Source organism: Marmota flaviventris, chromosome 10 (assembly GCF_047511675.1).
Source record: "Marmota flaviventris isolate mMarFla1 chromosome 10, mMarFla1.hap1, whole genome shotgun sequence".
In the NCBI taxonomy this organism is placed as follows: domain Eukaryota; kingdom Metazoa; phylum Chordata; class Mammalia; order Rodentia; family Sciuridae; genus Marmota; species Marmota flaviventris.
The window spans coordinates 32,631,302-32,658,556 of record NC_092507.1 but is presented as its reverse complement, the minus strand read 5'-3'; the positions used below and the strand labels follow the sequence as shown (position 1 = coordinate 32,658,556).

Sequence of the window (27,255 nt, the reverse complement as noted above, 5' to 3'; positions counted from 1 at the left end):
TTTCTCTGGGTTCTTCTCTCCCAAATTCAAAGAATGAAATCCAAAGACCACATGAGTGAGTGTAAGAGTAGGATTTATTTAAGTATGCATAGAAACAGGACTCCTGCAGAGGAAGAAGGGACCCAATGGGGGTTGCCTACTAAGTGTGCTAGCTTAGGAGTTTATATAGCACTTGGGTCAATGCTATGGGTTCAAACTTACAGGGTTTGAAAAAGGTACCAATGCTACTGGTCCAAAATTATGCTAATTAGGATTTAGAAAATACTAATTAGCATAATTTTGCTAATTAGGTTAATACTATGGTTAACTCTTTTTTAAAAAAATTTTTTTAGATGTTGATGGACCTTTATTTTATTTATATGTAGTGCTGAGAATTGAACCCAGTGCCTCATACATGCTAGGCAAGTGCTGCACCACTGAGCCACAGCTCCAGCCTCTATGTTCAACTCTTGAGTCCAAACTTTCATTCATTCAGGTCTGCCCCACTTCCATTTTCTTGCCACTCTTCCGCAACTGTAACTTCCCAACAGGTTGAGGTCTGTGAACCATGCATGCTCAGGTTCTGAAGCTGCAGCACTGCATGTAGTAGGGTTTCTGCAACAGGCATCCTCACTGGGCCCTAGCCAGGCTGCCAAAAGTGACAGGTCAGTGTGTTTCAGGCTCACCTCCGTGCTGGCTAGCTGGCTGTGCCTCAGGCCTGCAGGCCCATGCCAGCAAGGTGGGCTCCACCCGGCTGCAGCCTGGTGCTTGCTATGTGTACTCCAGCTTTCCCAGGCCTCTGCTTTGCTGCTGCACCACTCTGCTGCCACTTCCTGGCAGTGACCAGTGCGCTGGCTAAATGGCTTGGTGGCTGGGGAGCTGTGTCATTACCACCCTGTTAGTCCATATCAGTGAATTAATCCACTGATTATGTTACAATTCTCTTAATCTGATCATTTTACCTCTGAACATTTTTGCATTGTCTCACACATGAGCTTTTGGGGAACAATTCATATCTAAACCATAGCACTTGCTAAATTGTTGAGGCTGGCTCAAACTTGTAATCCTCCTGCCTTAGCCTCCTAAGTCACTGAGATTATGGGTGTGTTCCACCAGAAATAGCTCCACTACTACCTCTTTTTATCCCTGGTAATTTTTCTTGCTCTGAGGATTACTGCCTGAAATTAATATAGCTATTCCCACTTTCTTTTGATTACTATTAGCATGGTACACCTTTGTACTTGAAAAGCTGCTTTTCTCTTACTACCTTCAAAAATTCTGTCTTTGACTTTGGATAGTTTGATTATAATGTGTCTCAGTGGGGCTTTTGGGGTTCATCACAGCTGCAGTCCTTTGAGATTCTTGACTTTGGATGTCCACTTTTTCTCATATTTGGTGAATTTTTTACCATTATTTCTTCAAATATTTCTTCTTTCCCTTTTTCTAGAACTCACAGGATGTATATATTGGTCCAGTTGGTGTCTCATAAGGTCCGTAGGCTTCCTTCACTTTTCATCCTTTAAAATGTTCCTTTCAGGGGCTGGGGATGTGGCTCAAGTGGTAGCGCGCTCGCCTGGCGTGCGTGCGGCCCGGGTTCGATCCTCAGCACCACATACAAACAAAGATGTTGTGTCTGCCTAAAACTAAAATAAATAAATAAATAAATATTAAAAAAAAAAAAAATGTTCCTTTCATTTCCTCTGACTAGAAATGTTCAAATGATCTGTCTTCAGTTTGATGATTCTTTCTTCTGCTTGATCAAATCTATTATAAACCTCTCTAGTGAATTTTTTCAATTCAGCTATTGTGCTCTTCAACACCAAAATTTCTGTTTAGTCTTTTATATAGTTTCTGTCTCTTTGTTGATATTCTCATTTTGTTCATGCATTAGTTCCTCATTCCATTTAATTGTCTATCTAGATTAAAGGAACATATTGAGCTCCTTTAAGACTATTTTTTTTGCATTCTTTGTTAGGTGATTCATAGACCTCTAGTTCTTTAGAATTTCTTTCCTGAGATTTATTTTTCCTTTGATTGGATCATGATTACCTGTTTCTTCATGTGCTTGTTATTTTTTGCTAGGATTTGTGCATATGAAAAACAGTCATATCTTCCAATTTTTATGGACTGTCTTCATATAGAGGGAACCTTCAACAATCAGCCCACCTAATAATTCTGGGTATCTCTTAAAACTATTTTGGGGGATATGCCTTCTTTGGGTTTGTGCACATACTATCCTGATTCAAAAGGGCTGCCAGATTCTTTTTCAGAATATTGTAATCTTTTGTTTTCTCTGGTGTCTGTCTATAGTACTTCAGGTTTTCTGGGCACTGGAAAAAGCAGCTCATCTCTTTTCTTCCAGAATTACCCAAGCATTCAACGTATGCCAATTTCACAAGCAGTCAGAGTGTGACAAAACAGAAACCATTCCATCAGATGTCCTCCTGAAAAGCCAGAATGTTGGATGCATATTCTACTCTTATATTTCCCTCTCAAGTGAAAAGCCTCAAGTTGGGCATTTATTCCTGATACTGCCAAGTTGTACTGGTTTGGGGAAAAGACTATTATGGGTTAAATGAAATAGTATTTATTTATTTATTTATTTATTTATTTGCCATTACAGTGTGGCTGGTATTGGTTTTGAGCGTGCATGAGATTTCTGAAGTTCTCATATAAAAAGTTTGAACAGTGTTAAGTTGGTCTCTGTGGAGAAACAAGGTCTAAGGATTCCCATTGTGCTATCTTGCTGATGTCACTACTCTCAGGCAATTAGTTTTTGAAACTAATTTGAAAAGAATGTGTACATGTGGAAGCAGAGGGTTAGGATCAGGGAAATTATTCTCTTAAGAAAAAATATGTTCACGTACTCCTTGGAAAGTCTTTCACACACCCAGATATATGCAAATCTAGTTAGAGGACTGCTTTTCTGGAGATTCTAGGTATCCCTCTGGCTCCCAGTTGAGTTTTATTTCCTAACTCTCACTGAATATGCTGTCAAGGAACCTGCTTCCTCTGCTGGATTTCTTCTATCCCTGATCCTGGACACCTGGGTCAGAGGATATATCTGGCAGTCTTTGAAGTGGTTTGGTCTTAATTTTATGTACTACCTTGATGGATTGAGGGATCCCTGGATAACTGGTAGAATATTATTTCTGGGTATGTCTATGAAATATACCCATTTGAATCATATCAGATCTACACACACAGTGAGGACAGGCATCATCTAATCTGTTGAGGGCCCACTCAAATAGAACAAAAAGGTAAAGGAAGGGTGAGTCTCTTCTTCGCCACCCCTTCCCCACCATAGAACTGGGACATCCATCTTCTGCTGCCTTTTGACATTGGTGTTCCTAGTTTTCAGGCCTTCAGACTCTAGAAGAATGCCAAAAACTCTTAACTCCCTACCTTTAGTTCTCAGGCTTTAGCCTTGGGTACGGGGAATTATGCTATTGGTTCCCCTTGTTTTCAGGTCATTGAACTTGGACTGAATTATACCGTCGGCTTTTCTCTAGCTTTCAGACAGCATATCAAAGACATCTCGGTCTTCATAATCATGTGAGCTGATTTCCATAATAAATATCCTGTTGTATATCTATGTAAATATGCTATTGGTTCTGTTCTTTGGTGAACCCTAATACAGATTTTGATACTGAGAATAGTTCTAGTGAAACAAAATCTTTGACTTGTTTGCTACATCATGGATTAAAAGATGGACCACTGTATTAGTCAGCTATTTGGCTATTTAAAAAATGCCTAAAGCTGCATACTTTATAAAGACAATAAGTGTAGTTAGCTCACAGTTTTGGAGGCTCAAAGTACAAACAGTATGGTTTTGGTTCTGGTGAGGGCTCCTCGGCTACATCAGATCACAGCAGATGGCATCATGATAGAAATATATGCAGAAGAAAAAGATCACATGAAGAGACAGGAGGCTATCTTCAACAAATGATGCTGGGAAAACTGGAAATCCGCATGTAACAAAATTAAATTAAACCTCTATCTCTCACCATGCACAAAACTCAACTCAAAGTGGATCAAGGACCTAAGAATTAAACCAGAGACCTTGTGCTTAATGGAAGAAAAAATAGGCCCAAATCTCCATCACATCAGATTAGGCCCCAACTTCCTTAATAAGACTCCTATAGCACAAAAATTTAAACCAAGAATCAATAAATGGAATGGATTCAAACTAAAAAGCTTCTTCTCAGCAAAAGAAACAGTCAGTGAGGTGAATAGAGAGCCTACAGAATGGGAGCAAATCTTTACCACAAGCACATTAGATAGAGCACTAATCTCTAGGATATGTAAAGTACTTAAAAACCTTAACGCCAAAAAATAAAAAAAAATAAAAAGAAACAAATAATCCAATCAATAAATGGGCCAAGGAACTGAACAGACACCTCTCAGAAGATGATATATAATCATTCAATAAACATATGAACAAATGTTCAACATCTCTAGCAATTAGAGAAATGCAAATCAAAACTACTCTAAGATTTCATCTCACTCCAGTCAAAATGGCAGCTATCAAGAATACAAACAATAGGGGCTGATGTGGCTCAAGTGGTAGCACGCTCGCCTGGCATGCGTGCGGCCTGGGTTCGATCCTCAGCACCACATACAAATAAACATGTTGTGTCCGCCAAAAACTAAAAAATAAATATTAAAATTCTCTCTCTCTCTCTCTCTCTCTCTCTCTCTCTCTCTCTCTTTAAAAAAAAAGAATACAAACAACAATAAGTGTTGGCGAGGATGTGGGGGAAAAAGGCACACTCATACATTGCTGGTGAGACTGCAAATTGGTACAGCCAATCTGGAAAGCATTATGGAGATTCCTTGGAACACTTGGAACGGAACCACCATTTGACCCAGCTATCCCACTACTCGGTTTATACACAAAGGACTTAAAAACAGCATACTACAGGGACACAGCCACATCAATGTTTACACTAGCTAAATTGTGGAACCAACCTAGATTCCCTTCAGTAGATGAATGGATATATACACAATGGAACATTACTTAGCATTAAGAGAATAAAATCATGGCATTTGCAGGTAAATGGATGAAGTTGGGGAATATAATGCTAAGTGAAGCAAGCCAATCCCCAAAAACCAAAGGCTGAATGTTTTCTTTGATATGAGGATGCTGACTCATAATGGCAATTGGGGTTGGGGGGAGCATGGGAGGAATGGAGGAACTTTAGATAGGGCAAAGGGGAGAGAGGGGAAAGGAGGGGGCAAAGGGGTAGGAATGATGTGTGGAATGAGTTAGACATCATTACCCTAAGTACATGTATGAAGACACGAATGGTGTGAAAATACTTAGTGTACAATCAATGATTTGAAAAAATGTGCTCTATATGTATAATATGAAATGAATTGCATTCTGCCATCATGTATAACAAATTAGATAAATAAATAATTTAATAAAAAAGGAGAGAGACAGGAGGCTAGAAAGAAACCAGCAAAGGGCGGGGCAGGCTTTATTTATTTACTTATTTATTTTTGTACTGGGGGTTGATCCCAAAGGCTCTTTACCACTGAGCTTCATCTGTAGTCCTTTATATTTTGAGACAGGGTCTTGCTAAGTTCCTGAGGGTCTTGCTAAATTACTGAGGCTCACTTTGAACTTGCAATCCTTGTGGCCCAGCCACCTGAATCTCTGGGATAATAGGTGTGTGCCTCTGTGCCTGGCTAGGCTTGCTCTTTTATAACAACTTTCTTGTAAGAACTAACCAGGGTCCCATGAGAACTACACTAATTGATTCCATGAGCAGTACTTTCAATAACCTGCTCACTTCCCACTTCCAACATCACCACACTGAGGATGAAGTTCTAAATACATGAACCCTTGCAAGACACTCTCAAACAGTATCCAAACCATAGCACCCCATCATGAGTGAGTTGGAAATGCCTGGTTTCCCTTGATTTAATATAGAAGAAGGAATTCAAAAACTTGGACAGACTGAAATATTAGAATGGACTTAAGCTGTACTAATCCTTACTGGGGTGGTGTTATATAGAATATAAACTTTTCACCAATAGTTTTAAATAAATTAATAGGTGGAGCTTAAATATCTTTGAAGAACTCTGTGATTACTCTTCTCTGTAGCCATAACTTATAGTGGGAACCACAGCCATTCAGTTGTAAAACCTAAGTGTAATGAGAGTAGTTGAATCCCAAGGTGGCAAGGACAAAGTGGCAGCACTCAATTGCCAAAGTCATAAGAGGAATCGTTATTAAAATGGACAGCAGAGGTGATCAAAATCATCAAGTCACACATACCTATGCCATTGGCTACTTTAATCATGGTGTTCCTAAATGTAGAATATATAGAAAACCTACCATATTCTTACTTGATATGAAAAGTCCCAGGACAGATAAATAAAGTCTAACTCAAATCCTTTTTTTTTTTTTTTTTTTTTAATGTCACGGTCCCTCAGTCAATTCTCAGACTTGAGCCAGCTTACAAACCCAGAACCCCTTAGTGAAAGAGTGTCTAGATCCCCTTGTGGAAGGACCTACACACTACCTTCCCCAAAAATACTTAACAGTCTTTTACTAGGTAACTGTGCATTGGGGAAAAGGAAATAATCAGACCTTTTGGAGACTGTTAAGATACTGGCTCTGAACTGATATTTATTCTAACAGACCCAAAACCTTGCTGTAGCCCTCTAGTCAAAATAGGTGCTTACGGAGCTCAGGTAATCAATAGAGTTTTAGTTCAAGTCCATCTCATAGTGGATCAAATGGGTCTCACAACACATCCTATGCTTATTTCCCCAGTTTAAGAATGTATACTTAAAATAAACTACTTATAAGCCAGCAAAATCCCTACATTGGTTCCCTGGCATGTGGGGTGAGGGCTATTATGGTGGAAAAAGACAAATGGAAACCTTTAGAACTACCTCTGAGAAAATTGTAATAAAAAACAAAATTGCCTTTGCTGTATAACAGAGATCAGTGTCAATCTCTGTGGTAGAGGCTTTAAAAGATGCAGAAATGTTCTTTCCCACTATCCCCATTCAACTTTCTTATTTGACCTGTGTAGAAGACAAATGGATCTTGGAGAATTACTGTGGATTATCATAAGTTTAACTAAATTGTGACTCCAATTGCAGTTGCTGTACCAGATTTTGTTTTGTTGCTTGAGCAAATTAACACAGCCCCTGGTACCTGGTATACCAGGTAGGTAGGTAGGTAGATAGATAGATAGATAGATAGATAGATAGATAGATAGATAGATAGATAGATAGATAGATATGGAAAATGACTTTTTCCCCCCATCCCCATCTAATAGGCCTACCAGAAACAGTTTTCCTCCATCTGGAAAGGGCAGCAATACCTCTTTACTGACCAACCTCCAGTCCTATGTCATATTTTAATCCCTTGAAAGACATCTCTTAGCCTACTACTTTACCTTAGTAGAAACTGAATGCTTGACCATAGTCCATCAAGCTACTCCATGATCCGGCTGCTTATCACAAACTGGTGTTATCTGATTCCAAGCCATAAAGTTGGGTGTACACAACACTCCATTATCAGATGAATGTTGTATATATGTGATTGGGCCAGAATAGGCCCTGAAGGCACAAGTGACTTGGAGTGTTCCAAAAGCCCATGGTTCTCACTCCTGCTACATTGCCTTCTCTCTCCCAACTTGTATCTATGGCCTCATGGGAGAGTTCCCTACAATAACTTGATAGAGAAAGAGAGGACTTGGTCTTGGTTTAAAGATGGTTCTTTATGATATGAAGGTACAATTGGAAAGCTGCAGCATTATAGCCCCTATGACATACCTAAGGATAATGGTGAAAAGAAATTGCCTCATGGGCAAAATTTCAGTCAGTGCACCATTAGTGCACCGTTTGTTTGGAGGGAGAAATACCCATACATGCAATAATACAGATATATTGACTTATAGGCTGTTGCCAATGGTTTGACTGGATGGCCAGGAACTTGAAGATGATTGAAAATCTGTCAAAAAATCTGAGGAAGAGGTATGTGGATAGATTTCTTTGAGGGCCAAAAGACATGAAAGATATTTATGTCCCATGTGAATACTCATCAAAAGATAACGTCAACAGAGGAGAATTTTAATAATTGAGTGAATAGGATAAACTATTTTGTGTATGCAAATTAGCCTCTTTCTCCAACTACACCTGTGCTCACCCAATGAGCTTCATGAACAAAGTGGGCATGGTGGCAGTTATGAGGTTATGCTTAGGCTCAGCAGCCTGGAGTTCCACTCATCAAGACTTTCCAGACTACATCTACCTCTGAGTGCCTATCTGCCAGCAATGCAGATATCCATACTGAGCCCCCCAATGTGAAACAAGGCCCTGCCATCATTCACATATAATGACTCTCTTTTTGAGAGACAACTCTTAGCCTGCTACTACACCTTAGTAGAAAGTGATCTTCGGGGGTGATCAGCCAGCTACCTGATGGCAAGTTGATTACTTTGAACCATTTTCACCATGTGAGGGGTGGCATTTTGTCTTTACTGGAATAGACACTATGGATATGGATTTGCCTTCTCTGCATGCAATGCTTCTGCCAATACTTCCACACATAGACTTACAAAATGCTTTATATACCATCATGGTATTACATTCAGCATTGCTTCTGACCAAGGAACTCACTTTATAGCTACAGAAGTGCTGCAGTAGGCCCATGATCACAGAATTCACTGGTATTACCATGTTCCCCTCCATCCCAAAGCAGCTGGCTTAATACAAAGGTGGAATGGCCAGGTGCGTGGTACATATCTGTAATCACAGCTACTCAAGAGGCTGAAGTAGGAAGATCTCAAGTTCAAGGCCAGCTTAGGCAACACAGTGAGATGCCATCTTAAAATAATTTTTAAAAGTATGGTGGAATAACTTTTTGAAGACTCAGTTACAGATTGCAATTTTTTTGTAGAGCTAGAGCTAGAGCTCTACAAAAAAGATTCTCCGAAAGACTTTGTATGCTCTGAATCAGTGCCCGACATGCAGTACTGTTTTATACACAACTAGTATTCATGGTTCCAGGAATCAAGGAAGGAAACGGGAGTGGCACCACTCATATTACCCCAGTGACTCACTAGCAAAATTTTTGCTTCCTGCTCCATTAATTTATGCTATGTTGGTCTAGAGGTTTTAGTTTCAGAGTAAGGAATACTTCCACCAGGAAAGACAATAATGACTCTATTGAATGATAACTTAAAGAGTGCTACCCAGACACTTCGGATTTCCCATGAATTGGCATCAACAGGCCAAAAAGGGAGTTACAGTTAGCTGGGATGATTGATGTGGACTACCAAGGTGAAATTGGGTTATTACTCTACAATGGAGGCAAGGAGGCATGTTTCTGGAATATATGAGATCCCTTAGGGCATATCTTAGTATTACCATGCTCTATCATTATGGTCAATTGGAAACTACAACCTAATGCAGACAAGACTTTGAATAGTTCAGACTCTTCAGGAATGAAGGTTTGGGTCACATACCACCCTCTACTCAAGGTTAAGAACACTAACCAGCTAAGGTTCTTGCAGAAGGCAAAATGAACACAAAACAGGTAGAAGTTAGTTATAAATCCAGCTATAATCATGTAATCAGCTGCATAAATAAGGACTCTAATTGCTCTCAGTATTTCCTATTTTGTTAAACAAATATCTGTTATTTTCCCTCTTATTCCTTTAGCATGTAATATAAAATGTGTTAACTTTATATAAATTTAAGTACTTCAGTTTTATATCACAGTATTTAACTTACAGGATATCAGGAGAAGAGTAAACATCACTCAGGGACTTTATCTCCTCTTCTGGGGAAGGCATTGGTGTGTTTTCAGTTGTACAGAGAGTAGTTTTATCATGTTAAGTGCAATTATAAATTTGTTATTGTCTGTATTTGGAGATTAAATGTGGTGTAAGGGATATGTATGGGTGCCAAGTTGACAAGGTTAAGGGTACAGACTTTAAAACCAGTCACGCATGAAGTTGATTCTGATTTCTTAACTAAGATGCTTCAGTTTCTTTAGCTGTTAAATGCAAATAATAATAGTTTCAGTGTGTTTTTTTTTCATGTATGAGAGTGGATTTTTGTGAGCACAAAGGACTATTTACACTATCTTGAGTTTTAAATTAATTCTAAATTTATTTTCCATATTTTTATTGGTGCATGATAATTATATATAATGGTGGGAATAAAAAATGCATTAACCAAAGACTCAAATCCTTGGTTTTGTTTAAGCATTAAAATTCAATTCATAAGTATATTATCCTATTTATTAATATATTTATATAAAATAATAATTAGGTTTAAGGGTATCTTTTATTATTGTTCAAGTAACTCAAGTAAGATGATCTAAACTTTGTTAAATAATCTCACATATAAACACAAAACAATTTCATTAAGTATTTTAAATTTGAATTTTTAAATCTCATATATTCTTTTTATTTTATATCCTCTGTATGCCTGGCCAATCAAGTTTCCATTCCTAATAAGTAAATCCTTCCCAAGTACTCAACAAAAATTTATATATATGAAACACAAATCTAGTAGGCCTCGTTCTCAAATATTCCAATGCTCTTTATTGACGTAAATGTTCTTATACATCTTTGATATAATCTATCAAACGAGTCTGATCTATCAGATCTTCTATATGCTGTATTTTTAAATTATCCTTTAAGTATGAAGCACATACATACACACATAAAGCTATTTGGAACACAAAATTATTAATATGACAGGTTGTATTTTTTTCTCTATATTTACCTCTAAGTTTTTCAGGTTTACAAATCCCCTTAGTCACTGAGGAAGAAGGTCTAACATAACCAGAGAGTTCAAATTACTGACTCAACAATTCACATCAAGTATAGAGTTACCATCTCAGGGTAGCCAAGATGAAGTGACTGGCTCAACAATTCCTGGCTCTGATATGGTTTCTTTCTCAGGAAGGCTAAGGTTGACATCTTAAACAAGTTGAGGCTATTGAGTTAACAATTTATTAACACAATAAGGTCATTACTAATCAGAAATTTGATCCTGGAGAGCAGGACTTGAGCTTTGCTGGCTTCCAGGATGAGTCTATTAGAGCCACATGTGTTACAGTGTGCCCTTTTGTAGTCACCATGACAACAGAGGACTTTTAAAGCATATCTTCCTCTCAGATTCAAATTACAGTCTTCTGTAATTCATCTGATCAAAGTCTGCAACCTCATCCAGGCTGTAAGAAAGAAACTTCTATCACAATTTGAGTGGATGCTGGAACCTCTTGAGGTATTTTCATGCAGTTCTTTAAAAACTACTGAGGCCTCTCCATTCATTTCCTAAGATTCTGATGCATACCTATATCAAAACTTATAAAATTATACCTCAAATACTTAAATACATGCAGTTCATTATATCAATTATACTCAATAAAGCTATTGAAACAAAAAAAATCATCAAAGGTATATTTCTTGCTCATGCTCCTTGTCACCATGAATTTACATCATTCTCACCCAGGACCTAGGCTGATAAGGAGCAGTTCTGAAAGAAGAGTTGCATGTAGCAAATCAAACCCAGATCCTTAGAGCTCCCACCCAGAGGCAACAAGGCCGTACTTAACTTTCAAGCCTTTGTTATTGGGTGTTTATAATTTCAGAATTATATATTCCGGTGAATTGCAATGCATCATTATGGGGCTTTTTTTTTTTATTCCTAGAAATGCTTTCTTCTTTATAATCTGTATTTTTTGATCTTACCATAAACACACACTAACTATATTTCCTTTCATTAGTAATTATGTGGGATAGTTTCAGCTCTTATGTTTAGGTCTTCATTTTGTTGATTTTTCTTAACATAGGTTTGGAAAGGTCCAACTTCACTTTTGCATGTAGACATGCAGTTTCCCATTGCTATTTGTTGACGGAAAACATCCTTTTTCCATGTATAGTCTTGACATCCTTGTCAAAGATTGTTTGAGCATATATATAAGAGGACTTACCTCAGAGTTCATTACTCTGTTCCATTGATCTTTATCTCTCTTTATGCCAGTATCATATTGTTCATTACTATATCATAATATTTTTTGAAACTAAGAAGTGAGAAGCTTCAGCTTTTTTCTTTTTCTTCAGGTTTGTTTTGCTATTCAGGGTCCTTTGACATTCTGTATGAATAATCTACCTCTGCTGAAATGCCTTTGGTATCTTGATAGGAATTGCATGAAATATGTAGATTGCTTTGTATGGTATGGACATTTTACCAATATTAAGTCTTCCAATCTATGATCATAGAATAGAATGTCTTTCCATTTTTTGTGTGTTCTTTAAATTCTTTTTTTTTTTTTTCAGTGCTGGGGATGGAACCCAGAGCCCCAATTCAGCAATGTTTTGTAGTTTTCAGTGGGAATTTTTTGCCTTCCAAAGTTTTTTCCTGACAGGCATGATGGCTCAAGCCTATAACCCCACCTACTTGGGCGACTGAAGCAAAAGTATCAGAAATTTTAAGCCAGACTGGACAACTTAGCGAGAACCTATCTCAAATTTAAAATAAAAGGGCTGGGAATGTTGCTCAGTGGTACAGGGACTTGATCCCCAGTACTGCAAAAAGGAAAAAAAAAAAGTTTATTCTTAAATATTTTAATTCTTTTGGGGGCTTTTGTAATGGGATTATTTCTTTAATTTTCTTTTCAAATTGTTCATTATTAGTGTATAGAAATTAGCAGATTTTTGCATATTGATGTCATATCCTGCAATTATTTATTTCTCTGTTTCTACAAATAAAGTAATGTCATCTGTGAACAGATAATTTAACTTCTTCCTTTACAATTTAGATGACCTTTATTTTTCTTATCTGCCTGCTAACAAGAATGTTCAGTACTATGTTGAATGGAAATGGAGAATAGACATCTTTTCCTTGATCCTGATTTTGGAGGGAAAACTTTCCATTTTCACCACTGAATATAATGTCAATATGTGCTTTACATATATAGGCTTTATTTGATTGAGGAATTTTCCTTCTATTCCTACTTTACTGTTTTTGTCATGAAAGGGTATTGAATTATGTCAGATGCTTTTTCTGCCTCAATGAGCTGATCAATAAGATGATCATGTGACTTTTGTTCTTATTCTGTTAATGTGGTATATGTATTGATTTGTGTATATTGAACCATCTTTGTATCGGGATAAAACCCTGTTGGTTGTGATGTGTAATCCTTTTAATATGGTGTCAAGTTTGCCAGCATTTTATTGGGATTTTTGCATTAATATTTGTCAGGATATTAGCCTGTCATTTTCTTTCCTTGTGGTATCTTTCTCCAGTTTTGGTGAAATCTAGTCTCAATTTCATTTATTTCTGTTCTAATTTTTATCATTTCCTTCCTTTTGCTAACTTTGGTTGAGTTTTTCTTTTCTAGTTCCTTAAAGTATAGTTAGGTTGTCCATTTGAGACTTTTTTAAAATGTAGGTGTTCACTGCTATAATCTTCCTTCTGCTTTTGATGTATCCCATAAGTTCCCATATGTTAAATTTTCATTTATCAAAAGATTTTTTTTAAATTTCACTTTTCATTTCTTCTTTGGTCCATTGTTTGTTCAAGAATGTACTGTTTAATTTCCACAATTTAGAATTTTTTTAGATTTCCTTTTGTTATTTCTAGTTTTATTCTATTGTGATCAGAAAACACAATAGTGCACACCTGTAATTCTAGCAATTCAGGAGGCTCAGGCAGGAAGATTACAAGTTCAAGGCCAGCTTAGCAATAAAACTTAGTGAGACCCTGTCTCAATATAAAAAATAAAAAGGGTTGGGGATGTAACTCAGTGGTAAAGTGCCCCTGGTCAAAAAAAAAAAAAAATACTTGGTATGATTTCATCTTTTTAAATTTGTTAAGATTTGTTTTGTGACATATGATCTATCCTGGAGAATTTTCCATTGCACTTAAGAATGTGTATTTTACCAATGTTGGGTGAGGTGTTCTGTATGTCTGTTAGATCTTATTGGTCTAGTATTGTTCCAATTCTGTTTCCTTAGTAATTTTCTGCCTAGTTGTTCTTCCACTGAAGGTCGGGTACTGAAACCTCCTGCTATCATTGTATTACTTTCTATTTCTTCCTTTAATTCTGTCAATGTTTGCTTCATATATTTGGATGCTTTGTTACATGCCATGTTTTATTATCATTATTTTTATTATCATTATTTTTATTCTATCTACCCTTTCATCATTATAAAATATCCTTCTTTAACTCTTATAATTTTTTACTTGTGTGTACACAAACACACACAGAGAGAGAGAGAGAGAGAGCCACTGCTACTTTCTTTTGATAACCATTTGCTTGCAATAACTTTTCCATCTTTGTTTAAGCCTATATGTGTCTTCATATCAATAGCAATTCTCCTGTAGACAACAGTCTTTTTTTTTTTTTAAGACCTTATTTAGCTATCCTCTCTATCAACATCCCCCACCACATGGTACATTTGTTACAACTGATGAACCTGCACTGAGACATCATTATCACCCAGTCCATAGTTTATCATAGGGTTCCCTTTTGGTGTTGTACATTCTGTGTTTGGATAAATGTACAATGACATGTCAGTGTATCATACATCATACTGCCCTAAAAGTCCTCTGTGTTCTGTTGATCCATCCGCCCTAGCAATTCCTGACCTTTCCATTGTCTCTATAATTTTGCCTTTTCCAGGATGTCATATAGTTGGTATCCTATAGTTTCTAGACTTTTCAGATGACTTCCTACTATGTACTATGCATTTAAGTTCCCTCCATCTCTTTTCATGGCTTGAAAGCTCATTTGTTATTATCATTGAATTATAGTCTGTTGAATAGATGTGCCATAATTTAGTTATCCATTCACCTACTGAAGGACATCCTGGTTGCCCCAGTTTGGGGCAATTATGAATAAAGTTGCTAAAAATAGGTTTCTGTGTGGACATAGTCTTTAGTTCCTTTGAATAAACACCAAGGAGCCCAATTGCTGGTTTGTATGCTAAAAGTACATTTAGTTTTATAAGAAACTGCCAAATGACCTTCTAAAGTGGCTAGACCATTTTGTATTTCCACCAGCAATAAATACGGGTTTCCATTATTCCACATCTTTGCCAGCGTTTGTGATATCAGTGTTCTGGATTTTGGCTTTTTAATAGGTATGTAGTGGTGATACATATTTTAATTTGCAATTCCCTATGATACACAATGTGGAGCATCTTTTCATGTTTATTTGCCATCTCTGTGTCTTTAATGTTTTCATGTCTTTTGCCAATTTCTTAAATCATGCTGTTCATTTTTGTATTTCTTAGTTTTCTTACAAAGACTTCTTTGTACTTTAGAAAAAGTCCTTTAAAGACTTTGCAAATATTTTCTCACAGTCTGTGGATGATCTTCTCATCCTCTTAACATTATGTTTCACAGAGCATCAGTTTTTCATGCTAATAAAGTCCAGTTTATCAATTGTTTTTCTTCTTCTCCTTGCTGTGGGACTGGGAATTAAACCCAGGGGCACTCAACCACTGAGCTATATCCCCAGCCTTTTTATTTTTTATTTTGAGACAGGGTCTTTTCACATTCCCCTGGCTAGATTTGATTTGCAATCCTCCTGCCAGTCTCCCAAGTAGCTGTAATTACAGGCATGAGCACCTGACTCAATTGTTTCTTTTGTGTGGTATCTAAAGAACTATCATCATACCCAGGGTCACTTACATTTTCTCCTGTTATCTTCTAGGAATTTTATAATTTTCTTTTACATTTAGGTCTCTGATTAATTTTAAGTTACTCTTTGTGAAAAGTTTAAGGCCTGTGTCTAGATTTCTTTTTCTCTTCAATTTTTTTTTTGTAATGGATATCCAATTGTTCCAGTATCATTTAAAATATTAACTTTGCTTCACTGTATTTCCTTTCCTCTTGTCAAAGATTTGTTGTCTATATTTGTATGGGTATATTTTGGGGGCTCTCTATTCTGTGCAATTGAACACTTTCCTATTCTTTCATCAACCACCCTGTCTTGATTATGATGGCTTTATAGTTAAGTCCTGAATTCAAGTAGTGTTAGTCGTCTTCTTGATCAATATTGACTATGTTGAGTCTTTCACCTATCCAAATAAACTTGAAAACCATTTTGTCAATATCTACAAGATAATTTGCTGGGATCTGGATTTGAATTTCATTCAATCTACAGATCAAGTTAGGAAACTGACATCTTGATAATACTGAGCCTTCCTAACCACAAACATGAAATATCTCTCCATTTATTTAGTTCTTGTTTGATTTCTTTTTTAAAAAAATATTTATTTGGGCAGGGGATGTGGTTCAAGCGGTAACATGCTTGCCTGGCATGTGCGGGGCGCTGGGTTTGATCCTCAGCACCACATAAAAATAAAATAAAGATGTTGTGTCCACAGAAAACTGAAAAATAAATATTAAAAAATTCAAAAAAAATTATTTTTTTAGTTGTAGTTGGACACAATACCTTTATTTTATTTATTTTTATGTGGTGCTGAGAATCGAACCCAGGGCCCTGCACGTGCTAGGCAAGCACTCTACAACTGAGCCACAACTCCAGCCCTCTCTTTGATTTCTTTTAACACAGTTTTGTAGTTTTTGTCCTGTAGATCTTGTGCATATTTTGTTAGATTTAAATATAAGTATTTCCATTTGGGGGGATGCTAATATAAACCATATTGTGTTTTCAACTTCAAATTCCACTCATTCATTGCTGGTATAAAGTGATAAACTTTTGTATATGAACCTTATATCCTACAACCTTGTTGTAAATGCCTATAGTTCCAATCCTATACAAAAACTCTATCCCTTTACCTTCCCACGCTAATTCATGCTATTAATGTCTTTTAATATTTTGTATTTATTAACATAGTTTTAAGTGATTTTTGATCTTAAATTTTATATCAGAATTAAGCGATTTATGTACCATCATTATATTACTTTTTTACGGGGAGGGGAGATTGAACTCAGGGTCACTCAACCACTGAGTTACATCACAGCCCAAGTTTTTAAAAATATTTTTTTTAACATTGATAGGCCTTTATTTTGTCCATTTATTTTATTTTTTTTTTTAATATTTATTTTTCAGTTTTCGGCGGACACAACATCTTTGTTTATATGTGGTGCTGAGGATCCAACCCAGGCCGCACACATGCCAGGCGAGCGAGCTACCGCCTGAGCCACATCCCCAGCCCTTGTTCATTTATTTTTATGCAGTGCTGAGAATCAAACCCAGTGACTCACACATGCTAGGCAAGTGCTGTACCATTGAGAGCCACAACCCCAGCTCCCCCAACCCAATTTTTGTTTCTTATTTAGAGACAAGAGTTTTGCGGAGTTGCTTAGCGCCTCGCTTTTGCTGAGGCTGGCTTTGAACTTGCAATCTTCCTGCCTTAGCCTCCCAAACTGCTGGGATTACAGGCATGCGCCTCTGCGCCTGGCTTATATTCTTTTATTTTATATTTGTCTATATATTTAGCCACAACCCCAGCCCTGTTTGGTTCTTTTAAAAAAAAAAAAAAAAAAACTTTTAACAGACTGGCTTCATACAAATAAAAACCTTCAGTAATCAGTGTGGTTAAATTCTGAGGATCTCTGAATACTTTGCGGGGGAATGTGACTTCTCTGGGTTTATGCTTGTAATTTCTTAGATGTTTGCCAGTTTCTTTTTCAAGAGCTCAATAATCTCTTGCTCCCTCTGGTGTCTGCCTACAGTGCTGCAGGCTCTCTGGTGCTATAGCAACCAGTTTCTCTGTTCTCCTTTTTACTCGGTGAACCCCAAGCATCCAAATTTTGTTGACTCCAATAAATTCTTCAAAATGTTTGAATATGGGACACATGTTCTACTCTTCTCCCTCCCTCTCCAGGGAGGAGCTGCAGTTGAGAACCTTCTCCCAGTCATACTGAGTATGAAGACCCATGTACCATAGTGTATGCTCTTTGGTGAGACAGCAAACTTCTCTTGCTTTTAGTGGCTCCCCCAGGCATCCAAACTGTTCCATTTCCATCAGCATTCCAAGTTAGGTGAGGTTAGAACCAGTTCTTCGGGCTGCCCTCTGAAAATTCAGTGAAAGTATGTTACACCCTTCTCTTTCACCCTCGCAGAAGAATCTATGGCCCAAGCTGAACTGTGCTGCTTATAAGAAAGGCAATCTTGGGTAAAGCAAAATGATTCTTACCATTTCAGTGTTTCTTTCTTGGCTTTGTGTTTGTCTGAAGCTCCTTACTTCTGAAAGAACTCAAAAAGGTATTTTAGGTTGTATATTGTTAAGTTGGTGTCTCTATGGGAAAATGGTGACTGGGACTTCCTATTTCACCATCTTGCTGACATTATTGACTCATATCTCTACTGTAATGTGATCTTTCATTCACTCTAAAAACATTTGTAACTAGAGATGTTAAAATGTGTAGAAAAAAGTTACCTTTGATGATGGTAAGACACCAGCTGTAGTAAGATGCACCACAGTCTTTTATGGCAAACCATAAAAAGGAGGAAAGGGTTAAGGGCAAGGTGGGAGGAGTGAGGGGAAGAAGCTAGTGACATGCCATGATGTAACCCCCTCCACCCAAATTCCTAATCTCTAGAAAAGGATTCTAAACTTACAAAATGCTTGGTTTAACAGAATTTTCTGAAGGAAGAAAGGAAAAGAAAAATGTGAAGGAGAAAATAAAGGAAGTTCACACACACACACACACACACACACACACGTCAAAGCACTGACCAACATAGAAACCACAGCTAATGAACTAGGTCAAAAAAGGGCAAATGAGATTGGCCAGGAAGTCCTGACCCAAGATCAAAGCAGATACTTGGTACATTGGTATTGGGCTGAAGGCAAGAAGTCTCCAAAAGTCACTGCAGTTGTTTCTAAGGTTCCAGGTCTAGAAGGTTAACCATACCAAGCTCCCTGGGCTGGGAAGGAACCAGTAGATCTAGATTGGCAGTGGATATGATAAAGAGCCTGGCCTTGGCATCAAACATACCTAAATAAATCCCAGCTCTGCCAAGTCAGGTCATTTAACCTTGTAGAATTTTCTTATCTTGAAAATGGAGACACTTCTACTTTATAGCATGAAGATCATAGATAATAGGTGTACAATAACTGGCACTCAGTAGGCATTTAATAGATGGTGACTTTTATTATTAAGGCCATGTGCCAATTTACATGTCTAAGTTTAGGTGACTATGATTAAAATATTGTGTGTAGATTTTCCAAAAACAAATGAATATGAAATTAAAGTGTTTTGTAATTATAAATCATCCTACAAATGTAAGGGAATAATTTGGGAAGTTTTCTACAGCTTAAAAAAAAAAATCACAGGCTTTGGGTAGAATAAGGTTCAGTTCCTGGCCCTGACAATTACTTGCTTTTTTATCTTGGGAAGTAACTTTCTATCCACCTGTTTCCACATTTGTTAAATGTGCATAATTCTCCAATGGTTGAGAATTTAGTAAGAGGATGACTGTGAAGTTCCTGGCATATCTCTCCCTGAACAAGTGGCAGGGACCCCACATGATAGGTCAGGTCATGGGTGTATCAGTTTCAACAGATTCACATTCTGCCATTAGCTACAAATGAGAGGAACCCTTACTCTGGAAGGCAGGGACCCAAACTGACTAGAGAGACAGAAAAGAGACATCTGGAGGCTGGAGTATAGCTCAGTCGTAGAGCACTTGCCTGGCTAGGTTGGGCTCTGGGTTCAATCTCCAGCACCATGGGGTAAAGCAAGATAGGGGTATTTTGTATTTGTTAGAGGAAAGCTAGGTGAACACTAAACTTTCATGTGAAGCCAAATCTAAACCATCTGAAGCCATGTGAAGCCAGATCTAAGCCAGAAGGCCAGAAAACCAGACATAATTCCCTGTATTCCCAATCTTAGGGATAAATTATTGATATTAATGGCAAACTTACTATGGGTCTTAAGATTTTTCTAATCTTATTCCATCCCTCAACATCTACCCCTGCCACTGACATTTTTCCAGCAACAGAAGAAATCCTCAATCAGTAATCTAAAGTTGAAAAGGGTCTCATGCTTAGTACTGACTTCCCACACAGTGAATAGTCCAGAGCCATATCACAAGGCCACGCCGGCTCCCATCTCCAGGTTTATCGACTACATGGCTCCTCCTTTAGAGGTCAGCAACGTGAATGTAGTGAAAAAAAAAGAGCATCAGTAGAGAGCCAAGGAGGCCCAAGTTTAAATGGACTCTACTATATACCTTGCTTCTGTTTCCTCATCTTATACCCTTGAGGACTGCTGACAACTAAATGAAATGAAGAATGTTGATGTAACCAGCAGAATCAATAGCATATAGTGAATACTCAATTGATGTTAGTCCTTTCCTTTCTCCCTTCTCCTCAAACACTTAAAAGACTCAGCCTCCTTTTCTTTGCTTTTCAGAAGAGCCACCTATCTGTCTTTTTTTTTTTTTAAAGTTGTATATGGACTCAATGTCTTTATTTGTTTTTAGGTGGTGCTAGGATCAAACTCAGGGCCTCACACTTGCAAGACAAGTGCTCTATCACTGAGCCACAATTCCAGCTCCCATCTTTCTTTGTTAGAATTCAGTTCCCTTCCAGAATGGCTGCACTGGGACACTCTCCCTCACTCCCCACCTCTTCAAGTCAGTCCATGGGTCTTTTTCGTTGAATCATTAAGTGCTAATCATCACAAGGAAACAGATGGAGAGTGAAGTGGGGATAATAGGTAACAAATATGGGGGAGTGTGACGATTCTAGTGGGCTTCTCTTTCATTCCTAAGACAGAACCTCAAACCTCTTCTCAGGCCAAGAAGGACCCTTCCAAGAAGGGCCACTCCTCCCAGCCTCCAGATCCAGAAGCACGACTTGAGTTGGGGTACAGCAGGTAGGAATCTAGCAGCCCACTGCAGTGTACCCTAAACAGTTCATGGACAATATGAAGGTACTTCAGACAGTGATGCCATCTCACAGGTGCTTCCTCAAAGGCCAGAGAACTGCTAACCCAATGACATGAACATGTCTGGAGCCTACCCTACTTCTCTTTCACATCCAACAAGGTGAAGCCAAGACTGGGTTCTCTGACTTTCTATGGCAAGAAATTGCCTGGGAGGATTTTTATTCAGAGTCCCTTCTCAGGATTTCTTGGAGATCCTGGCTTCGGAGGCAACAGGAAACCAATCTCCAAAGTGGGATGAAGCACTTGAAATCAAGGTGGCAGCAGCAGATCCTAAAGGTCTTCTTCCTCACTAGAATGGGTCTCTCACTCTCTCTTCCCACTCTTAACTGCGGCTTCCCTTCAGCTGGAATCTTTCCCATTCTGCTCACCCAAGTGTGTTTTCTGATGACGAATAAGATTTGAGCTCCGGGAGAAATGCTTCCCACAAAGAGTGCACCGGTAGGGCTTCTCTCCTCTGTGGGTCCTCTGGTGTGCTCCAAAGTTGGAGATATCACTGAAGGTCCGCCCGCATTCAGCACATTCATATGGCCTCTCACCAGTGTGGGTGCGGTGGTGCACTCCAAAGCTGGAGCTGTTGCTGAAGCTCTTCCCACACTCACAGCAGATGTAAGGCGCTGGCTCCAGGTGGGTCCGATAATGCCCAGCCAGTGTGGCACTCTGGCTGAAGCTCTTACCACAGATATCGCAGCGGTACGGCCGCTTGCCCAGGTGATCTTGCTGGTGCGTGGTGAGGTCTGAACGCCGCCGAAAGCACTCCTGACACTTGGGACATTTGTAGTGCTTCTCTTCCAGGTGGATCCGTTCATGCCGGATGCGGTTGGAGCTTCGGGAAAAGCTCTTACCACATTCGGAACACTTGTAAGGCTTCTCACCAGTGTGGATCCGTAGGTGTGTTCTCAGGTTAGAGGTATTGGTGAAGGTTTTGCCACACTGAACACATATAAAGGGCTTCTCCTCTGCCTCAGGCTTTGGAGGAGCAATAGGATTCTCTGGTCCTTCAGCTGGGGCAATGATTTTCTGCCATGGCTCTTCTGACTGTGTTCCTTGTGGCCTCATCAGTGGGTTCTCCTGCCCAAGATCCTTTTCCCCAGATGGGATGTGAGAACCCTCTGAGCCATCCACTCTCCAAGGCTTACCCGCTTCCCCTTCCTCAGGCAGGTGTGGTTCTGGACTCTGCTCCTTTTCACTGCCCATCTCTGAACCCTGAGAATGAACACAAATGTTCAACACCTTTATTCCTTAGATCAAGCCAGACCTTATAAAATCTTACATATATGCCCCTTCCCTATGGAAACATCTATCAGGATAACCTGATTTAACTGGACTGCTTGGACAGAAAGCTTTTACTTACCAACTTTCAAGTGACAAACTTTGACAGATATATAACGCTACCCATCAGAGCAAAACAAGACACAACCTTTGTCTACCACCCAGATGATTTCTATGCAATTGAACAATGTCACTCTTCTTAATACCACTAAAAGATGACTGTCTAGACTGTCTAGATTTGTGTGTAAGGAGCTTTTGTTTTAGGATGAGTTTAATTTCTCTGCCTAACTAAAACTCTCTTTACATTTAATTTATTTTGAAAATGTTTCTTAACCCATTTTGTCCTATGGTCCCAGATGTGGAACACCTATAAAAACTTAAATTGAGCAACAAATATATACCAACTATGGTAATTTTGAAATATGTGAATATTTATTATGTATGCAGAATTTAAAACTTGGGACTTAATGGATTAAAAGTATCCACTTATTTGATTGCCTTTGAAACAAAAATAATAGACCCTCTCATTCCTAAGGCCCTCCTAGTTGTCTACAAGACCCAGGTCTGAATCCTAAATGTTCCACCACCCCATCCCTCTCTAGATCTTACCATAATCTAGTAAATAAAGGGTTAATATCTAGACCTCCAAAACCTATTGCAGGGCCTTAACTATATCTCTTCTGACTGGTCAGTACACACTTCCACCAGTGCCTGGGGCTGCTCTGGAAATACACGCCCTTAAGTCCTGAGCAAGAGATACTGAACAATTACTGCACCCTGCAATAACTTATTGGGCTTTAACTCGGATAATGAGGAATGAGGTGTGGCTCCAGGATTAGGCATTATCTGGTAGGGTTGAGTTATAGTTCCTTTGTAATCCTACCCCTTGCCCTTTTTCTGACAGCGTCCCCCAATAAAAGCCAACTGGAGAACGAGCACTCTCTCTGTCTCAGCCTCTTGTAACTTTCTTTTGCCCCCATTGTGGGAGCCTGAGGCTGGGAGCAGGAGAAGCCCTCCTGAAGCTTATAAAAAGGTATTCCATGTCTATGAGGTATTTTGTATCACCCCAAATTCACACGAGTGACTTTGGTTCAGTTGCCTGCGCTGGACGGTTGGAGCACATCAGTCTCAAACATCACATAAAAGCATACACACACAAAGTCACACATACTCAAAACACATACAAAGTCACATTCTCACATGATACAGTCACATATACCACAAACACTCAGTCACACTTATACCACACATACATACCACATACACAGCCATGCACACACTACACAGTCATACAAACACATGAACATCCATACACCTTCACATTACAGTCACATATACACAGCTACATACATACAGATCACATACCATACACATCCCTCCCACACATATAGCCACATTCAATATACATGGACACATACTCATGTACCATATACACAAACAGCCATACTCTTATATCACACACAGTCATATGCACACACACAAAGACACATACCACATACATAAAGATATAAACACTGATACACAAGCCACACTCCTCTCCACAACACAGCTAAACATACAATGCCCAGCACACGGCCTGCTTATGCAACCATCAGTAAAATGCTTGCTAAGTGGCACAGAATCCTTTGGTTCCTTTAGCCAAGGACAGGAAAGGAAGGGAAGAAAAAAGTACTTCTGATAAGACAAGAGTGGTTGCATGTCCTCTGGTCCTTGAAGAAATGATGACACTTCAAAAGGCTGAGTGGGCTGATGGAGATGCTGTCCAGAGCGACAGGAACAAAGGAATGAGGGAGGGAAGCATAGACTATAATGAACACTGACAACAACGAAGACTGATGATTCCTGCAAGTCAGCAAACATTTTTTAAAAAAAGCCACAGTAAAAGGGGCACTGACTACATTAGCGTAAGTTATAATGGTGACACAGACAGATGATCTTTATAACTTTGCAAATTATTCAGTCACTCTTTGAGACTCAACTCCCTCATCTCTAAAACTGATAACTACCTACAATATAGGTAGTTATGCTGTGGGACTCTGTATTAGAGAAAATGCCTATACTACACTCAGCAGGGTCTGCGAGACATAGTGTTCATTCAGCAAGACAGCTGCTAGTATAATTATCAAAGACATTATATCCTAGCTTTGTGAAGAGCACAAAAAGATCAAAAAGATACTTTCAATGATATTATTAGGAAAGAAACGTGTTTTAATTAAAAAAATAGTACAAGATTACATAATCTCAATGTGAAAGATAGAATATCAACTCTCTAAGAAGCAGAGATCAGCAAACTTTCTGTGAAAGGTCAGATAACAAACACTTAATAAATATTTAGGGCCATAGGATCACAGTTGTAACTACTCAACTCTGCCACTATAGCATGAAAGCAGCACACACAAGATGTAAATGAGTGAGGCTGTGTTTCAATAAAACTCTGTTTAAAACAACAGGTAACAAACTGCCATTTAACAATCCCTGTTAGTATTCCTTGAAGAATTTAGATAAGCAATATGAAGATTAATAAGCCTGCTTTAAACACCAGTACTTATTCCTTGATACTTACTCTTCTCTGATTATCCTGTAAAAATCACAACCTCCTCCCACACTCCCAGTATTTATTATCTGCCTCCCATGATCAACACAAGTTCTATGAGGGCTGGGATCTTTGTTTATTCACTAATGTAACCTATACTTGTAGAATAGATGCAACATAGATGCTTAATAAACATTTGTTGAATGAACTGAATAAAGGAAGGCCAAACTTGTCTCCAGAACCCATTTTATGCCTATTCACATCTATTCTTATCCAATGTTTCTTGGCAATTTCCCGATTCCTCCCCACTTTCTCCTTTATGTGCCCACAGAATCTGGTGCTTGCTGTTATGGTGATCTGTAATTACCTGTTTCCACTAGTGGTTTATAAGCAACTTGAGGAAAGACTCTGGGTCATCACAGTCTCTTTCCTACATAATCTTCTGTAGCATAAAGTGGGGTATGCAAATGTCTTTTGAATGAATGAGTAAATGGATATTATCTTAATCCATTCCCTGCCCCTGCCCACCCCACCTAGGACTCCAGTGTCTGTATGCAATGAGCTATATGGTCTGCATTCACTTCCAAAACTGTTATTCTGAGAACCTATATTTTACCAAGATTGGGCTCTTCCCAGGACTAAATGCTGGGTCAATAAAAGAGCAAAAAGATTCAGAATTACAACTTCCACCCTGAAACAGTTTACTATACAATGTAGTGAAATAGACATGAACTCCAGAAACTGCCATTCAATAAGAAGGTTAAGTTCCAGTGGGCAAGGAACTTATATACCATCTCCTCAGTGCCTAGCACAGCACCTGGCATATTATATAGGAGCCTATAATAGTTTTTTTTTTTTTTTAAGCTCCTACAAAGGGCTAGGCCCTGGCCTAAGCATACATATGAATCACCTCATTTAATTTTTACAGTTATTCATTTTTCATCCTTATTTTACAGATGAATAAACTGAGGCTCATAGAAATTAAGTGATTTGCCCAAGAGCACAAAATAAGTAACTGGCAGAACTGCAGTCTACCACTCCAAAGTCAAGGTTTTTAACCATTATACTAGTACTGGTGGGAGAAAAAAAAGGGAAGGAGGGACAGAAATAAAGAAAAGAAAAACAGTCACAGGAGTTCAAATGAAATGGGCAGATCAGGGACAAGCAGCTTCATGGAAGAAATGGTATTTGAGGTAGAACTTGCAGGATGAGTGGGTAAACAAGACCCAAACTGATAAAAAGAAGGGAGCTCATTACCTACTGAGAAGGAATAAAGGTAAAATACAGGACCATACACATCATATTTCAGAGATTTGAGGGAGAAAGGGGCCTATTTGGCTAGTTTTCCTAGGGACTCAGCAGAACCCGGAGCAAGAGTGAAAGAGATCGAGGTAGTGGAGAAGAAGCCAGGTCTAAGAAACACCAGTCAAGATGGGGCTGGTGATCACACATGATGAAAGCCAAGCTGATATGTGCCTGAAGGGTCAAAGTTCCAGGTCTGCAACCAAATCAAAGGAGGTGAGAGGTGTGGGGGATGAGGGGAGAAGAGCTTGGAAAGAAAACAAGGACAAGGTGTTGAGAACAGGGGAGCTAGAAAAAGCGTCACAAGATCTGAGGAGATGTGATGCAGAAGAGGTTCAAAAGCCGTCATCAGGTGTCAGAGACCAGGGCCCAAGAGTTTGGGTCGTGTGCAGGGGGCGGGTGGAGAAGTCAAAGGGTACAGCGTTCTGGAAGGCAAGAGTGGGTCTGAGACAGGAGGGTGGAAGAAACGAAGGGCTGATCCCACAGGTATGGTCAGTGGCAGGGCCCTGGAGTGTTCAAAGGTCAACCGGGAGAAGGGCGGGGTAAGGAGTGGGTGTAGGGACAACCGACCGGCCGCCTGGGCTGGGGGACAGCGACAGGGTCGGGTGGAGGGACCAGAGGGCCCCTTTGCTACCCACTGGGTCCTGGAGCAAAGCAGCAGCCGCCAACTCCTCGGTGAGGGGAAGGGACCGTCCTCAGAGTGCCCAGCGAAGTCGCGTCCGCCGCCCCCGCGACCTCGGCCCAGCCGCAACCCACCTCACTCCCGCCGCTCAGTCAGGTACAGCGCCGCCTCGCTGGGCGGGGGAAGGAGCCGGAGACGGAACCCATGAAGGACCCGCCCTGCAGCTCCAGGATTGGGTTCTGGGAGTCACTCTTCCTTCCCATTGGCTGTATTGGCTGCCACAACGCACGAGGCCCAGGCGGAACCGCCAATAAGCGTTGGCCTCGGACGTAGCATGCTGGGAGCTGTAGTCCCGAAGAAAACCGTAGCCTCGAGGAAAATATTTGCTAAGTTGAGAACCGAACTGTGGAAACTGGTTTTGTTTCTAAGGTCTTAAGGTTTCCTTCCTTTGAATTGGTGGCCCTTGAGGGTCATCCAGCGAAGCCTTGAGTCTGGAACCTCACTCAAGATTTATAATTAAAATTTAAAGGAGCGTGGATCTGGAAGGGAGTTTAAAGATAATGTAACACAGTCCCCTTATTGAGGAGCTAAATGTTCCCGGTCCAAAAAAACGACCTCCAAGTCTCCC

At 39.2% G+C, this 27,255-nt stretch overlaps 1 protein-coding gene across 3 annotated transcripts; it reads right to left on the bottom strand.

Moving 5' to 3' along the window:
• Window positions 1-17,397: 17,397 nt before the first annotated feature.
• Window positions 17,398-26,802, bottom strand: Znf691 (zinc finger protein 691). Of its 3 annotated transcripts, XR_011708825.1 has the most exons (3): window positions 26,762-26,802; window positions 18,141-22,104; window positions 17,398-18,017 (listed from the first exon to the last, which is right to left on the bottom strand). XR_011708825.1 is itself a non-coding variant. In XM_027937516.3 (2 exons), exon 2 carries the CDS (start codon window positions 22,093-22,095, stop codon window positions 21,241-21,243), a length of 855 nt encoding a protein of 284 aa, XP_027793317.1. In that variant the 5' UTR covers window positions 22,096-22,104; window positions 26,762-26,802; the 3' UTR covers window positions 17,398-21,240. The 3 variants fall into 3 exon arrangements, 2 of the variants coding, with proteins under 2 accessions (XP_027793317.1, XP_027793316.1); XM_027937516.3 differs by having other exon boundaries at window positions 17,398-22,104; XM_027937515.3 differs by lacking the exon at window positions 26,762-26,802 and adding an exon at window positions 26,644-26,729 and having other exon boundaries at window positions 17,398-22,104.
• Window positions 26,803-27,255: the final 453 nt, after the last annotated feature.